The sequence below is a fragment of the Lynx canadensis genome, chromosome B1 (genome assembly GCF_007474595.2).
Source record: "Lynx canadensis isolate LIC74 chromosome B1, mLynCan4.pri.v2, whole genome shotgun sequence".
NCBI lineage: Eukaryota > Metazoa > Chordata > Mammalia > Carnivora > Felidae > Lynx > Lynx canadensis.
This window is the reverse complement of record NC_044306.2, coordinates 175,027,799-175,046,190: the sequence shown is the minus strand read 5'-3', so window position 1 is coordinate 175,046,190 and position 18,392 is coordinate 175,027,799. Positions and strand designations below refer to the sequence as shown.

The 18,392-nt window shown below is 40.5% G+C and overlaps 1 protein-coding gene across 1 annotated transcript in view; it reads left to right on the top strand.

The window, feature by feature from the left end:
• NWD2 (NACHT and WD repeat domain containing 2) overlaps positions 1-18,392 on the top strand; it is a 183,249-nt gene that overhangs the window by 81,353 nt on the left and 83,504 nt on the right. The window contains exon 3 of the mRNA XM_030314056.1: positions 9,703-9,819. Within this exon, the coding sequence (XP_030169916.1) occupies positions 9,703-9,819 (117 nt within the window). The remainder of the gene's footprint in view (positions 1-9,702; positions 9,820-18,392) is intronic.

Below are 18,392 nucleotides of genomic sequence, written 5' to 3'. Positions count from 1 at the left end.
TTTCTCCCATCCATGAGCCCATTGGTTACAAGAGGGAAGGAAGATTAATAGAGATGAGAAAGAGAAGGAAAGCAGTATGTCATAACTGACCTTCATTGTTCTAGTGTGATTGTAAGTGTTGGCTCACCATTTCTGCAGCACGGAGCGGCTCTTCTGGAATTCTCCTGCCTGACTTCCCAAGACAGTATTCTTGTTCCTCCTTTACCTGGTGTGCACAGACAATCTTCTGCCTAATATTTCTCCTAAATATAGAGCAGTGGCACTGTGGGGAGCTCCAGAATTTACTGGAGGAGCTATATACTTTGCTGAACATTTAATTCTGCTAAATTGTGGCTGGCGGATTACCCCAACGCTAAAAATCACCCAAGAAGATTAGTCCTCCAGTAAGCAGAATGAGAGATCCTCATTTGCAGGTGACATTTACGTGTCCCAGTTGGGTACAATCACCGTGAAGCCTTTCTCAGATTCTTAACACAAGGCACCTATTTCTTCCTATCCTCATTTTTTATTTCTTATAGTAGAGAGAGGAGACCTTTTAACAAGACTGCGCCGTAGAAAGAGCACTCTTATTTAAGAGATCTGATTTGTCAATAATTAGTTGTAAACCATCGAAAAAGTAACTTCAGCTCAGTTTTCTTGTTTCTTCTACTTGATCTGTATTTTCTTTTGGCTCCCACAGTTAATTATGCTGTGACCTCATCATCTCTTTATGGACAGGCTGTCACATTTCTGTCTTTGGGGAGCTTCTATCTAGAAGTCCCTCTTCTCCGAAGAACAGCCTCCTGTACATTTAACCTTCAAGTCCAGACTTCCTCACTAATGTCTCACCCTCAAGTCCTCAGGGCAGATTTAGGTCATTGGTCCCATGGGCCTCATGTATTTATTCACAGACATTGACTGAGCTCTTGCTCTGCACGAGGCAGAGTTGTGGGTGCAGCAGATACCACAGTATTGAAAACAAACCTAGTCCCTGCCTTCGTGGAGTCATGAACGGTGGTGACCAGAGTGATGCTGGCTGCAAAGGGAACACAGGGTGCTCTGGGCGTGCGCAGTGGGAGGCTTCCTCAAACTTTGAGGCCTCAGGACGGCTGCTGAGGAACTGATGTCTAAGCTGAATCCTGAAGGATGGGTAGATGCAGATGCCCACGTTGAAAAGAAGAAAAGTTCAGGCAGAAAAAACATATTTGCATAGGCAAGTTTGGAAAAGAACTTGAACATTATGCTGTACTCACTGCCTACCAGGCACTTACCCTGAGTGCTGTGTGTACTTTAACGTGTTTAATCATTGCTGTGAGCCTAGCCGGTAAATTCCATCTTCTCCATTTTATTGCCTGGGGATGCTTAGAAATACAGAAGTAAATAACTGCTAGAGATCTCATAGCTAGTAAGCCGCAGAGTCAGATTTGACCCAAGGCAGTTTGGCCCCAGTGTCCATGCTCTTCAATCATTGCACCAAAAAGCCTCTTATGTTCACATGTTCACAAAAATGTGTATGGCTAGGTACAGGTATGTAAATATAAACATCTATGTAAATATATGTGTACATTTCAATATATATTTATACACTTGTACAAACACATGTGTGAAGGGCATATACATAGCTAGAACATGAACAGTGAGGGGGGAATGTTGGATAGGAAATGAGGGTAGGGAGTTGGGTAGGGACTAGATCATGGAGGATCTCATAGAGCAAGTCAGGGATTCTAGATCCGATCTTCAGGCTGATAGGAAGCATGGGAAGTACCATAAAGTAAACAGCCCAGGTTCAAATCCCACCTCCATACTTGGACCTCCGGGGCTTTGCACAGGTTACTTCTCTCTGCCTCAGCTTTTTCATTTACAGAAGAGAGACAATATTCTTGTCTGTCTCGTAAGTTTAAGGAGTAAATAAGTTACTCTGTGTAGTATCTGGTAGAGTAGGAGGAAATCTTAGTTCTGGCGATCACATCTGCATTCTAAAAAGCTCCCTCTGCCCGCCATGTCGTGAATAGATTAGAAGGAGCAAGGATGAAGGTAACGCAGGGAGTCGGAGTAGCAAGACAGGCACAGGTGCACTCCGATGCGGTGCTTGCTGAAATCCCAGCGACGAGAACAGAGCCAACTTTGGGTCTTTCACTCGGGCACCTGCTCTGTGGACCTGCCACCAAAGGAAGCCGGTCCCTGGTTGCTGCCTAGCTGCTGTTCCTTCATGGAGTGGGCTTCTCCAGCTTCTACTCCATGGACACTGGCTTCTAGCTTGTGGTTCTTTTTTCTGCCTCCAACAACAACTGCTCCCTTCCCTCTGCCTCCACGTTCATTAGGCCTGAAAAGTCCAAGGTGCTGCCTTACTCCGTGGTTTAGTTTTCTTCACTATCACATCAAATTGTTAGGGCTGTCCAGAGGCTAAATCTCCAAGACACAGAGGCCTCAGGTGTGAGCAGTTCGTCATCCTCATGAGGCTTTGGCTGAGGCATCACCCACCCTATGTCATACTCTTGGAGCCTTCTGGTGATTGTGTATGACCACTTGTCTCAGCCAGTCCTCCCTGGACTTGATTTAGCACCTGACTTTCCCAGAAAAGTCCCATCTTAGTCATGCCCCCATATATCTTTGTCCTATATGTCATGACCAAGAGAATAATTGCGAGGTGACCTAAAGTCAAGACTTGCTATAGTTCTAGTAAAAGGGTGGCCGTGGATGATGCGGAGCTGAAGAGGGTTGTTTTTCTTATATCTTATGCATCTTAGGGAAGTCATTCTAACCAGAGCGAGAATTACCATACCTGTAAACCGTACCTCCCCAGTTTCTGGCGAACCTAGTCTGAGGTTTAAGACTCCTCCCTGTTTACATTCTCCTGCAAGGTGAACATTCTAGTAACAAGAGACAACTAAATCAAAATCAAATGAGTGCTGTATTGACCTTGGAAGTTATGTCCATATCACCATAATGTTGCCCTTGTTCAGAACTTTCTCACCTGCTGTGTGTTCTTTTGAATATTTTTAGTGGTGGCAGATTTTAATCCCTTTAAGGATAGGTCTGATTTTTTTGAAAGAGCTTAAGGCCTTTTCAAAGCCATGTCTTACAATGTAAAGGCCAGTAAGGCTGGGAAAATACCATTTTTAATAAAAACAAATCTAACGATAGAGTGACAAGAGGTTTTTTCAATACAAAATAAGATAATTCCTGCAGAGGAAATGCCCTGGGCAGTGGCAGAATCGTTGGCATGAACAGGTAGCCTCCCATTATAATAACTTTGAGAAACAGCCTTCGTTTCAGTACTGTGTCTGTTCGAAACCAAAATCGGCCGTACTGTCTCTGTAGTTACACTTTTGTCTTGCATTCAGGTAGCGTCATATGATAGCATGGGAAAATCGAGAAGGAACCTATTTTGGAAAATATTTCAATTCAAAGGCTGTTTCTGAAGAAATGATAGTGTGAAGCCATGGTAAATGCCAATTTGACCTTTTTTCTGGTAAATCATAAGGTTATGTTTGGTTTCTTACAGGCTGCTTTGTGTTTGCTGGGCAGTCTTGGTATTTAAATGGTTATGTCTGATTCGAGTGGCCAAATTTGTTAGGGCCTTTATTTGCTGGCTTTTTGTTTTCAGACCAATTCAGCACATTAGAATCATGATAAATTAGCTTTCCTAAGAATATTTTAAAGCAAGTTAGATGGCTTTAAGTACAGAAAGATAAAATCAAATTACTTTCCTGAGTGTTTATATTTCATGATGAAATAAGTAAAGGCACATAAAATGTGCTGTCAACAAGTTAGTATTCCAATAAATAGTAAATTAGATTCAGTGTCTGCAGTGCTTGGGCATTAGGCTAAAAGCTAAACTAATTTTTGTAAGTATATAATAAATCTTGTCTTGTTGGGCACTTTGGATTCCAACCACTTTTTGCCAGTTATTGATCATGCGAATAGACGGCAGATTTGCCTGCCTAAAATGGTGTTTTGTGTTGCATAAGTTGGATGTTTCCTTTATTTATTTCCTCTCTGCCTTCATGGTTGCTTGATTTTATCTTTTTTCATCATTTTCTGCCCATAAAGACATTTGAGAAAGAATAACTTAAGGGAGAAAAGCTGGAAGCAGGAGAACATTTAAACAAAGTGACCAAAGTAAGGAGACGTGGCATTAGACAGCCCTGGATGAGGGCCATGGTGGCCAAACTTGAAGAAAGTCAATAAGCAAAACTTACTACAAAAGACTTCCATTGGTGGCAGATAAATCATGTGTCCCTTAGGCTTCTATTTGAAAATATAAGTGAAATCCTTGTTTTGACTCATACCCTGGTCATTTGTTCCACATATATTTATTTAGATTTTATTGTTGACTCTTAAAATCGTAGGCGCTTGATTTAAACATCTACTGTTGTTGCTCTCGGTTCTACTGTGAGTAGGAGACGGAAGACCTGTAGAAAATCACAGTACTAAATGGATGCACAAAGTGTCATTGAGATGACAACCACAAAATCGTCCCCCTTAAAGTGCATGATTCAGTACTTTTTAGTATAGTCAAAGTTTTGTAAGCGTTACAATTTTACAACCTTGTCATCACCTCAAACAAAAGTCACTCTCAAATTGGCCTGTTCCCCTCCCTCCCTGCTCTAGCCAACCATTAAACTGTTCTTTGTCTCTGTAGATTTGCATGTGCTAGACATTTCATATACATGGAATCATATAGCGATTCCTTTATGACTGACTTTTTACTTAGAATAATGTTTTCAAGTCTCATCCATGTTGTAGCATCAGTATTTCACTACTTTTTATTGCCAAATAATATTCCATTTACAGATATACCACATTATACTTCCCCATTGATCGCTTGATGGACATTTGGACTGTTTCCACATTTTAGCTATTATGAATAATGTTGCTACGAATATCAGTTTTTGTGTGAACGTATGTTTTCATTTCTCTGGGAGAACTGCTCGATTGTGTGGTAATTGTGTGTAACTGAGTAACTGCCAGGCTCTTTTCCAAAGTGGCGGCACCATTTTATATTCCCACTAGCAACGTATGACACTGCTCCACATTTTCATTAACACTTGTTATTATCAGTCTTTTTAATGGCAGCCACCCTAGTGGGTGTGAGGCGTTATCTCATTGTGGTTTTGATTTGCGTTTCCCTGATGACTGATGATGTTGAGTATCTTTTCATGTGCTTATTGACAATCTATATATTCTGTGAAGAAACGTCTACTCAGATCTTTCGTCCATTTTCGATCAGCTTGTCATCTGATGGAGCTGTAGGAGTTCCTTATGTATTCTAACTGCAATTCCATTATCATATAGGGTCCTCTTTCTCTTTTTTTAATGTTTAATTTTGAGAGAGAGAGAGAGAGAGAGAGAGAGAGAGCGCACGAGCAGGGGAGGGCAGTGAGAGAGAGGGAGAGAGAATCCCAAGCAGGCTGCATGCTGAGTGGAGCCCCACACAGGGCTTGATCCCACAACTGCAAGATCACGACCTGAGCCCATATCAAGAGTTGGACACTTGACTGAGAGACCCAAGTGCCCCTCTTTTTACTTTCTTGACAGCATCTTTTGAAGCACAAAACTTTGATTTTGAGGAAGTCCAACTTCTCACCTTTTTTCTTTGGTTACTTGTACTTTGCTATCATCTCTAAGAAACCATTGTCAAATCCCAGTTCACAAAAATATACTCCTGTGTTTTCTATAAAACTAGTTTTGGGGCGCCTGGGTGGCGCAGTCGGTTGAGCGTCCGACTTCAGCCAGGTCACGATCTCGCCGTCCGTGAGTTCGAGCCCCGCGTCAGACTCTGGGCTGATGGCTCGGAGCCTGGAGCCTGTTTCCGATTCTGTGTCTCCCTCTCTCTCTGCCCCTCCCCCGTTCATGCTCTGTCTCTCTCTGTCCCAAAAATAAATAAACGTTGAAAAAAAAAAATTAAAAAAAAAAAAAAAAACTAGTTTTAATTCTAAAACTAATGTCTGTGATCTATTTCAAGTTAATTGCTGTATATGATGTGAGGTAGGGTGTCAAACTTCATTCTTTTGTATGTGGATCTCCAGTTGTCCCAGTACCTTTTGTTGAAAATATGATACATTCCTCATTGGATTATTTTGGCACCCATGTTGAAATCTGTTGACCAGAAGTGTGAGGATTTATTTTATTCCATTGAATATCCTTATGCCAGTATCACACTGTCTTAATTGCACCTTTGTAGTAAGTTTGAATCTGGAAGTGAGAATCCTCTAACTTTGTTCTTCCTTTACAAGTTGTTTTAGCTATTCTGGAATAGCTAAATAGCTCTTGAATAGCTAAATTGCTAATAGCTCTTGAATTCCCATATTCTGGGTTTTAGGATCAACATGTCAATTTCTGTAGGTAAGCCAGCTTGGGTTTTATAGTGATTGCTGTGAATCTAAATATTAATTTGGGGAGTATTGCCATCTTAAGTCTCCCAGTTCATTTACTTGGGATGTCTTCCAGTTTGTTCAGATCATCTTTCATTTCTTTCAGTAGTGTTTTATAATTTTGAGAGTGTAAATTTTACATTTCTTTTGTTAAATCTATCCCCTAAGTTTTTTATTCTTTCTGTTGCTGTTTTGTTTGCTCATTGCTGGTGTACAGAAGTACATTTGGTTTTTGTATGTTGATCTTGTATCCTACAACCTTGCTCAACTCGATGGTTCCAACACTTTTAGTGGTTTTCTTAAGATTTTAATATATAAGATCGTGTTATCTATGAATAAAGATAGATCTACTTCTTCCTTTCCTATCTGGATGCATTTTATTTCTTTTTCTTGCCTAATTGCCCTGACTGGAACATCCAGGAAAGTGTTGAATAGAAGTGGTGAGAATGGATATCCTTCCCTTGTTCCTAATCTTAAGGGCAGAGTTTTCATTATTAAGTATGCTATTATTATATGCCCTTTATTCGGGTTAAGGTAGTTAATTTCTATTCCTAGTTTTTTGTGTGTTTTATCATAATGGGGTGTTAGGTTTTGTCAAATGTTTTTTCTGTATCTGTTAAGATTGATCATTTGATTTTTTTCCCTTTATTCTATTCGTATAAAGTGCATCACCTTAGTTAATTTACTGGTGCTCAGCCAACTTTGCATTCCTGGGATAAATACCACCTAGTTGTGTTGTGTAATACTTTTTACATGCTGCCGGATTAGGTTTTCAAGTGTTCTTGAATATTTTTGAGTATTCTAGAATCTTCTCCTTTTGTTTTATATTCATGAGATACTGCCCTGTCATTTTCTTATATGTTTGTCTGCCTTTAGTACGAGGGTCACACTGGTCTCATAGAATAAGTTGGGAAGTGTTCTCTCTTCTAATTTTTGGAAGACTGTGAAGAATTGATAGAGTTCACAACAGTGCATCCATCTGAACCTATGCTTTTCTTTCAAATTCCTACTTAATCTCTTTTCACATTTCTGTTCATATTTTGTTTTGTCTTGAGTCTGTGTGATTTGTCTCTCTCTAGGTATTTGTCCATTTAAGTAATCTAATTCATTGGCATATAGTTGTTCATCGTATTCTCTAATAATCCTTTTTTTATTTCTATAAGGTCAGTAGTAATGCCTCTCTTTCACTTGTGATTTTGGTAATTTTGAGTATTTTTTTTTTTTAATTTTTTTTTTTCAACGTTTATTTATTTTTGGGACAGAGAGAGACAGAGCATGAACGGGGGAGGGGCAGAGAGAGAGGGAGACACAGAATCGGAAACAGGCTCCAGGCTCTGAGCCATCAGCCCAGAGCCTGACGCGGGGCTCGAACTCACGGACCGCGAGATCGTGACCTGGCTGAAGTCGGACGCTTAACCGACTGCGCCACCCAGGCGCCCCTTGAGTATTTTTTTTAATGCAGCTAAAGTTTTGTTCCACTGTGTTCAGAGAACAAACTTTTGGTTTCACTGATTTTCTCTATTGGTTTAATATTTTCTTTAATAATTTTTTTCACTATATTTGTTACTCATAGTTATTTTAAGACCCATCTTCTCAGAATCTATGATTTATACCAACTTAATTTCATTGAGCTAGCATACTTCTTTATAACTCTATTCCCTTTTTGGACTGTTTTTATATAGGTTACATATCCAATTATATTTTATATAATTTTATGTCCTTTAAAGAGGAGAGGAGAGCAGGTATATATTGATAGCATTTGCTATATCAAACTTTATATTTACCATTTCTTTTTCTATTCATTTGTTCTAAATCAGACCTTTCCCCACATATGTCCAAACAGTGTCAGCCAAAAGGATGGAAAACAGGCTCTCTGAATGACTGTTAATCTGTGCGTGGTACAGCTAAGTGTCAGCATTCACATTGCAGATCTGTGTGTTTGACAAGTTATTGGTAGATGGCCAAAAATGTCTTGTTCTAATAATCTCAGTAACTTACAGTTATGCCAGATTAAAGTTTCTGTTATGGTGAAGTAGTCTGTATCTGTGCTTTCCAACATGAGAGTTAGTAGCCACATGTGGCTATTGAGTATTCGGACTGAATTCATTTTAATTTATATTTAATTTTAAATAGCCAAAGTTATAGGCTCTCATACGGGACACCGAAGTTATCATCTCAGATGACTCCTTCCTTAATACTGTGATTAAACTTTGTAAGGTAGATTAAAGGGAAAAACCCCCAAAATATATGATATTCATCATTTATCATAAAACATAAGGATATTTTTTAAGAAGTTGTTATATCTTTGTCAGCCATCTAAAAACTCATATGCACATAGACAAAGAACTGGTGCAGACACACCCATGCAGGGCCATGGCCAGGAGACGGGAGGTACGCGAGCCCTTGAGGTCCGCTTGGGGCACCATGGAGGACACACGCTCTGTGCCTGCGTCTCCGTGAATGCCATACAAACAGCCAGTACGGAGGGGAGGTTCTTTTTCTGCTTGTGGGAAACAAGAGAAAGGAAATCTTCAAAGCTACAATTGGAAACATTTACCTTATGTATGCAGAACATCAGTTGAGTAAAGGGAAGGAAACCCATAATGTTCTTCATAGATTTTTCAAAGAGTGTGCTTGCGGAAGTGTTCACAGACTCTCAGCATCTTCCCTCATACTCTTTGAAGTAAGGAAATAGAGGATCCTATTATCCTCACTTCTCATTAAGGCATACCGCCTTTCATTGTTTCCAATACTTGTTTCTCAGACATATATTGATGAAAGCCAGACTGCTCTCAGATGAAACAGACATAAACAAAATGTCTATTCCCGTGGGATAAAGCATGATAAAAATAAATACATAAAACCTAAAAACACCTGTTAAGAAATGTAGATGTTTCCCTCTAGGTCAGTATATATTAACGCCCATTATGGTTTTCCCTTCTCATATTAAGATGCACAGCACCATTATACACTATTGTTTAATTGTCTCAAATAATGTGGTTGCCATATCCCAGTTGCTTCCAGACATGTTTTTGAACTCCTGTTACCATTTCAATATAAGGAAAAGTTGGTTCCACAAAACCTCTGCTGACAGTTAACATTTCATTCTTCTCTGGGCCTATGTCAACAGTATAATAAAGAACAAAAGACATTACAGTATGTACACCTATCATGGGGTAAAACAGTATATCTGTTTGGATCTTAAATATAATTTTCCCTCTTAAGGGAAAACGTGCTGCAAAGAGGAAAGTTAAAAGTCACATTAGCTTAACACTGTAAATAAGAATAAAGGGAAATTAAGTTTTCCTGCAGGTAAACTGATGTTGCCTCGTCCATTGGTTCCCAGGTCATAGATCTCTACTGGGGCATCGATGAGGACGAGTGGGACAGCCCCGAGCTCCAGAAGACACGCATGAAGCAGCTGGAGGAGTGTTTGAAAACTTCCGCAGGTCCATGTTTTGTTGTGGGTATAAAAACACTAATGCTTTATATTAAATTGTAGATGACTGTGAGAATTGTTGTTGGTTTGTGATTCTTAAGGGACTTTTAGTTATTTTGAATGAGGAACAAATCCTGGCTTTTCTCTACCTATTGAAAAACTATAAACTGTCTCCTTGCCCTAAATGTGTGAGAACAAAACCTTCAGCTTCTCCATAAGCAGCACTGCAAATTCACAGTGAATAATTCGCAGTGGTAATCGAAGGGGTGACTTGGGTCTGACAGCAGTTTCCCCCACACCTTGTGATTAGCAGTAAGGATTACTGTGTCCGTGTACAGTAAGTAGCCCGATTTTCTTTACAGGGTATAATGTATTACATCAGTGTCTCCCTTTCTTGACACTGGAATTGTTGGCAGGTTGTTGTTTTTTTTTTTTTTTTTTTTAACACACTGACTGAAACATTTGTTAAAGTAAACCAATGTAGGACGTCAAATCCACCAATAGAAAGTGATGCCCTATGGGAGGAAAAAATTCTTCAGAGTGATTTTCAGCTAGATGCTCATTAAAGGCTACAAATGCACAGGTTTTTCAAGTGAAACATATTTTCCAAAGAATACGTACTCTTCTATGTACACACAGTGGTAGTATGATATGCGGGTCACTCTCTGGCAGGTGATTGTGTCAAATCACTGCCTTAATTTAGCTTAAGAAAGAATTAGCTTCTCCTGAATCCAGACAGATTTTAGCAATTGATATGGAAGTTACCCCTCTCAACACAGAGATGTTGAGGCTGATAGATGAATCTGAAACTAGTGAATGCTTCAAAGAAAATATCATACAGTTAAAAGCCTAGAGTTAGTGTGTCAGCAAGAGTTTTTAATATTTATTTGCATTTCTATTTATATTCAGTTCCACAAAGGATTAGGAAGACAGAGATGATATCAGATATCCAGCCACGCGATAGTGAAGTTCTTCCTGAGGATAATAAAGTGCATAAAGGTTCTACAGCATTTTTAGTATCAGTATATAAATTATTTACTTATTTGCCAAATACTTAATGCCTCTGTGCCAGGCCTTGCTCTTAGTGCTGGGGATATGGTGGGTTGACCCATATGAAATGGTTATTTTGTCTGCCACTTATGATTTAACCTTAGTTTTGAACTAAGAAGATAAAACTCCCTGCCCTTAAGCAAAAACAATATAAAAACAGAGAGGGGGACAAAATAGAGGAGACTCTTAACTATAGAGCACAAACTAAGGGTTGCCGGAGGGGTTGTGGGTGTAGGGATGGGCTAAATAGGAAGGGGCATTAAGGAAGACACTTGTTGGGATGAACACCGGGTGTTTGCAGAAGACTGATAAAACTAACCACTTTCAAAAGTTTTAATAATTATTGGGCACATACAAATAAAGAATAAATTGCCAAAATAAATAAATCAGACAAAAAAAACCCCAAAAAACTCCTTGCCCTTTCGAGAGCTTAATATTCTTAAGTGGGCCCAAAGGGAGAGGGTAGGCAAAAATGAAGAAAATAAGGAAAATAATAAGTGCTATGGAGAAGAATACAAAAAGGAAGGAGAAGAGGGAAGACCCATGAGGGGAGAGATTTGTTATTTTCGGTAGAGTGGTTGGAGACAGGCCTTACTGCTAAGGTGTGGGTAGTGCCTGTGAAGGGAGATAGGAGGAAGGACGGGAAAGAACCAGGTATATTTCCAGAGCAGAGTGTTCCAGGGAAAGGACTTGGGACCATGCTTGGCATGTTCAGGGAACAGTATGAGCAAGGAGGGGGGGGGACAGGATGATCTTGGGCTTGCTCATCTTGAAGTTGGCTGCAGAGATTTTGCTTCCAATGACCTGAGAAGCCACAGAGTATTTTGAGAAGACTGATGTGACCTAACCTCTCTTAAGGCCCACCACTGCTGCCAGGTGTAACATAGAGGGCAGAGTGGGGAGCCCCCTTAGAGCGCTAATGCAGGAAGCCAAACGAAAATACATGACTTAAGGGGTTGAAGAGTGGACATCTAACAACAGTGTCCTGTGGTCTGAACAGAACAAGACAGTCCTGAAAGCCATGTAAGATATCTGAAGATTTAGTAGGGGAAGAGGAATTAAGACCTTTTCCATGGGTCTTCAGAGGACAAAATTAGGACCGGCAGCTGGAAGGAACAAGAAGACAGGCTTCAGCTCCAGGTGAAGAAGTTGGAAGATACAGCACTCACTGGTTTGGGGGGGTCGCATATCCCTGGGCTCTGACATTTCATAGCTGCCTGACAGTGGAGGAGTTTCTTTACTACCCTCAGCCTCAGTTTCTTTATCTGTGAAATGGGGATGATGCTGATAATAGTTCTCTGTCTCCTGGGGTCCCTCTGAGGATGAAATGACATTCCAGAGCACTTTGTAGTGTCTCATATCCAGAATCCGCAGTAAGTGTTGTATCACTGTTACCTCTCAAAACTGTCTAAAGATGAAATCATCCGGCCCAGAGTGCAATGAATGCATCATTAAGAAAGTTGTCATCAAAGGAGAGGTAGGGGTGCTGTACAGGAGACTCAGTGGAAGACAAGTTAGACCAGGTTCCGTGATGCTTGGAAAGCCCAACTGGGGAGGTCCACCCTGGGGAATCACGGTTGTTATGCTGTCCTGATTCAGCCTCAGAAAAGTCAGGAATGAGAGGGACATTCTCCACAACCCCCCCCCCCTTTTTTGTCTCCCTGTAGAGCACCATACCCAAACTACTAAAATTAGCCACGGCCATTAATTCTCACAATTTGCTGGTAGGGAAGTGAATAAAGACTGCCAGCTTCAGCAGGTTCTGAGAATAAAGGTTAAATGAGAGAACATAGGAACAGCTTCATTGAATGTAAACAAATGATTTATCCCTTCTCCTGTTCCATGTTGAAACTCAGGGGAACCAGGATGAAACCCTGTGGATATAGCCAGGATTACTCACCCCAGTGATCCTAAACCAGGCAAGACTTCTCTCCCTGCTTATAAGAAATATAGTACGTCTCTTATGGCCTTTCTTGTTGTAACTATGGTAACAGCAGGCGTGCATGCGTCGCCTTTGAGCTCCAGTTTCCTTGCCCAATGCTTCCTTGCGTTACTTCTAGAAGTCATCATGACCCCTGTGGCTTGCAGCCCATGGCATATTATTCCCCCTAGTGCTAAAGTCTTTGGCAGGAAAATTCGCTATTGCTGAATGACAAAGTTCGTGTATTTTCAAAGGCTTCACAAATACTAGCCTTATGTTAGATGCAGATAAATTCTGCAACCAAATAAAGCTCGTTTTAAGTACCCGGGGAACTGAGACCCAAAGGGAACTTGGACCGAAACGTTCTATGTGCTTGGCTCTTTCCAGCATCCTTTCCCAAAAGCGGTCCTTTGGGATATGGCCTGAGGTCGTACAGTCAAGAAGGCTAATCCTCCACACCTGTCTGTGCACATGTTTGATCACAGGATGGGATGGCATCAGGTGCCTACACACGTGTCCAGTTTCTCAGAGGATCCACTCTGTCATACTGAGAATACATCATTTTCTTGTAGGAAAGCACACGCAGTGGGAAAAAGCCACACTTTGTATTTCTCAACCTGAGTTAGAGCCCTGGTTCTGACAGAGCCGTTAACTAACCTCACCCTGCTTTAATTACCACATCCATAAAATGGGGAAATAACCATGAACTACAGCAAACGTAGAACAAATATCAAAGGTTTGCTGTAGGAACCAAATGTGATAGTTCTTGATAAAGGGATGCACAACCATTAGTTATTATTAAAGTGGGATTTATTTTCAAGTGAGAATAAAACGCTTTTACCCGTAATGGGCATTTATGCGATATTGGACATTTTTCCCTTTGAAAATGGTGATGATAGTCTAAATGTAGAAAAGCACTAAGACTCGATTCACACCATCAGATAATAGAGAGCAGATAATAGAGTCAAATGTTATAGGGGTTTTGAGCTCATTCTTAACAAACGTTGTAAAATGTAGAGTATATATTCATTTGCTGGATAGGAATTTGCTGGAATTTACTTAGACCTTGACCTGCTCCCAAGGAGGGGTGTTGACCAGGACCGCACTGTTTACAGGAAGACAGCTTACACCGGAGTCCAGAGTCCTCATCTTCAGAGAGTTGCCTCAGCCCCCACCAAGTGTGGGAAGCTTAGCAGAATCTTCCCCACAACCTGTCCCACCCACTTAGTCCAGAAAAACCTCTTATGAAGTGGGATGCCCTTGAGCAGAGTTCCCGTATCTGTGGCCCTCTTCGTGATGCGTGTTTATGGAGAGGAAGCATTTTCTTGTCATCCTTCCAAATTTGGAGTACCCCAAAAGAATTGCTTGTGACATTTCAGCATTGACCCTGGACCTTAGGTGAAGGCCTATGTCTTGGCCAAAGTTCATTAAAGCAACTGTTGGCTTGAGGAACTGGGAGTTTGAGAAGCTTCCTTACAGGATTAGAAGAGCTTCCGCCAAGGGTGTCAGAGCTGTGGGAGATGCAGATAGCGTCTCGCTACATTCCCTCAGTCCAGAGTGGGTGATGTGGAGATTTACTGAGGGAGAGGCATTGGCAGGCTACCCGAGGGGGTTCGAGCCAGGCCTGTGCAGCCAATACAGGCAGCTCCAGTTACCACGGACTGAGACAGGTAAGAGGTGATTCCATGACTTCACATTCAGAGGGCCATTCCCCGTATCTTAAGAGTCGGGACAAAGAGAATGCGGCGTGCTTTGTCAGTTTCCAGAAGTCTCAAGGAGCCATAGTCCATATAGCATCCTCACTGGGGTACCAGACGTAAACAGACATAATCTGTCAGCATTGGATAGAGAAGCAATCCAAAAGAACGGAACTAATGCCATCATTCTGACCTGAGCGTAAGTGGATGCACACCCATCTTCCACCCCACCCCACCCACCCCTACACACACACACACTACCGTCACTGGCACCAGTGGTACTTGCAGAGAGCACTCTTGCCGACCACAGACGGCTCCTGGCAGCTGCACTTGAGACTATGCACAAAGTGGGAAGAAGGAAGCTCGGAAATAGACATTTTCAACTGGGCTAAATTTCAAAACAGAAATATGAAAACAGAAAGGGACCAAGAAATCGATCACTATTGAGCAATTTAAAGTTTTTCCACTAGGCAGAAGAATAAAGATGAGACAGAGCAAGGTCCATAGTTGTTACTGGTAAAAATGAAATCTTTCCATATTTGCACATCACAGAGGGACACTACTGAATGGAGCCTACAGCACACGGATCCGTTCCTTGTCACCTGCCCCCACTCTCCTCCAGCTGCCATGATGCTTCAGATTTGGGATCATTTTGGTTTTTTAATAATTTTCAGTGAAGGAAAACTATACAGTGAGAGTTCTGAAATCACTGAATTTGAAAGATGTGTTCTCACAACAGTTTAGCTTTGCAAAATATTTCATTTTATCCACATTCCATTATATGATTGATTTACCGTTTTAGGTATACTAAATTAAATAGAAACATGAAAAAATACAAGTGTTTAGTCTCAGTTTGTACTTTAAAAAAATATGCAGGGGTTGTGTATGATTTAGTTCTCACATTTATAGGTACAGGTTTACTAGTCAGAACATATGAAAAATAGAAAAATAGTCATTGATCAGAGCTGGAAAACATTTAATCAATCTAGATTTTTTTTTAAGTCCTTCCCTAAAAAAATTAAATAAAACTTAAGCTGAAGCCTTGGATTTTCAACATGAAGTCGTATAGGGGCACCTGGGTGGCTCAGTTGGTTGAATGTCTGATTTTGGTTTCGGCTCAGGTCATGATCCCAGGGTCATGGGATTGAGCCCCGTGTGGGGCTCTGCACTGAGCGTGGAGCCTGCTTGAGATCTGTTCTCTCTCTCTCCCCCACCCCTCTGCTCCTCACCCTGAATTGCATACTCCCTCTAGAAAAAAATTTTTAAGACATTTTTATAAAATTAAGCTTGTCCAGTTGAAACCAACTAGTTACTGTAGCTCTAAAATAGGTTCCAGTTGGGTTCCAATAAATTACCTGGTTATCACCCAAGTAATGATAGAATGAGCAAACACTGAAAATTATTGAAAAGGAAGCTAGTTATCTTGTTTATAGAATCCAAGAGATTCCTTTAGTTCATTTTTGCTAATATATATAGTTTAAGCACGGTTTCACAGTAAGAAGAATTATGGACCGAAGAGAGAACAGGAGAGCAGTCAACCTCTGTATAACTTAATTGGTAAGAAAAAGTGTTCATTGGAAACTGTAGTCCAAAGGACTTATGTTTCCAAGTGGAATTTCAACCACTTAAAAAATTATAAATATCCTGTTTTTACAGAGATAGTAGAGCTTTGAAGATATCAACGATTAGACAAGTTCCATGTCCAGAGAGAAAAGTCCTTTCTTGGTGAGCTGGCATTACATTTGGAGGAGGGCCAAAAGTAAACACAGTTTTCTCCATGAGACATGTGCTGCTCAGTGGGCAACACGGAATAATGGAAAGCTGGGATGGAAAAGCAGAGTGGTCTTCTTCCACAATCTCTTACTGTTTAGAAAAACAAAGTCCACTGAAACCTAACATGAATATTCAAGTCTTGCCATTGACACATTTGAATTCAAAGTCAACTGAATCCAACTAAACCTACAACCTAGTTGCACCCAGTTCAAATACTGCAACTGACATGATCAGCCTCTTCTCCTGCCTAACAGAGAGGAAAAGGAACCCATAAATAACAGCTCTTCTAAATACAATACCCAGACAAAAATAGACACATAAATAAATGGAACAGAGTAGGGAGCCCAAAAATAAACCCACACTTATATGGTCAATTAATCTATGACATAGGAGCCAAGAAGATACAGTGAGGAAAAGATAGTCTTTTCAAAAAACGGTGCCCAGAAAACTGGACCACTTTCTTTACACCATATGCAAAAAATCAAAATGGATTAAAGAACTAAATGTGAGACCTGGAACCCTAAAACTCCTATTAAAAAACAACAACAACAAATATAGGCAGTAATTTCTTGGATATCAGCTTAGCAACATTTTTCTAGATATGTGCCCCAGGCAAGGGAAACAAAAGCAAAAATAAACTATTGGGACTACACCGAAATAAGGTTTTGCACAGCAAAGGAAACCATCAACAAAGTAGACAACCCACTGGGAGAAGATTTATGCATATGATATATCTGATAAAGCATTAATATCCAAAATATATGAAGATTTTACACAACACCAAAAAGCAATAGGATTTAAAAATGGGCAGAAGAGGGGCACCTGGGTGGCCTAGTTGGTTGAGCGGCCGACTTCAGCTCAGGTCATGACTTTGTGGTTCATGAGTTTGAGCCCCACATCAGGCTTACTGCTGTAAGCACAGAACCCACTACATATCCTGTGTCCCCCTCTCTCTGCCCCTCTCCTGCTTGTACTCTGTCAAAAATAAATAAACATTAAAAATGGGCAGAAGATGTGTAGCAGCAGAACCACCATATAATCCAGTAATCCCACTGGGTAGTTAGCCAAAGAAAACAAAAACAGATTCAAAAAGTTACATGTATCCCTGTATTTTATTGCAGCATTATTTACAGCAGCCAAGATATACAGTCATCACAAGTATCCATTAATGAATGGATAAAGACTCTGTGAAATATATATATAGATATATAGATATCACAACGGAATATGAACCATAAAAAATGATATCTTGCCATTTGCAACAACATAGATGTACCTAGAGGGCATTATGCCAAGTGAAATAAGTCAGGGAAAACAAATACTATATGATTTTCCTTTTTTTGTTGTTCCAGATTTTTAAATTCCAGTTAACAGACAGTGTAATATTAGTTTCAGGTGTAGAATTTAATGATTCATCACTTACATACAATACCCAGTGCTCATCACAACCTGTGCCCACATACAATACCCAGTGCTCATCACAACGTGTGCCCTCCTTAATACCCACCACCCACTTAACCCATCCCCTCACCAACATCTCCCCCAACCCAGCAACCCTCAGTGTGTTCTTTTTAGTTGAGTCTGTTTTATGGTTTGCCTCTTTTATCCCCCCTTGTTCATCTGTTACATTTCCTAAATTCCACTTATGAGTGAAATCATGTTGTCATTCTTGGACTTATTTCACTTAGCATAATACTCTCTAGCTCCATCCACATCATTGCAAATGGCAAGATTTCATTGTTTTTGATGGCTGATATTTCATTGTGTGTGTGTGTTTGTGTCCATCCCACATCTTCTTTATCCATTCATCAGTCAGTGGACATTTGGGACCTTTCCATAATTTGGCTATTGTTGATAATGCTGTCATAAACATCAGGGTGCATGTTTCCTTTGAATAGGTATTTTTGTATCCCTTGGGTAAATACCTAGCAGTGCAATTTCTGGATCCTAGGGTAGTTCTATTTTTAACTTTTTGAGGAAACTCCATACTGTTTTCCAAAGTGGCTACACCAGTTTGCATTTCCACCAACAGTGTGAGAGGGTTCCCCTTTCTTTAGCCATTCTGACAGGTGTGAGGTGATATCTCATCATGGTTTTGATTTGTATTTCCCTGGTGATGAGAGATGCTGAGCCTCTTTTCACGTGTCGGTTAGCCA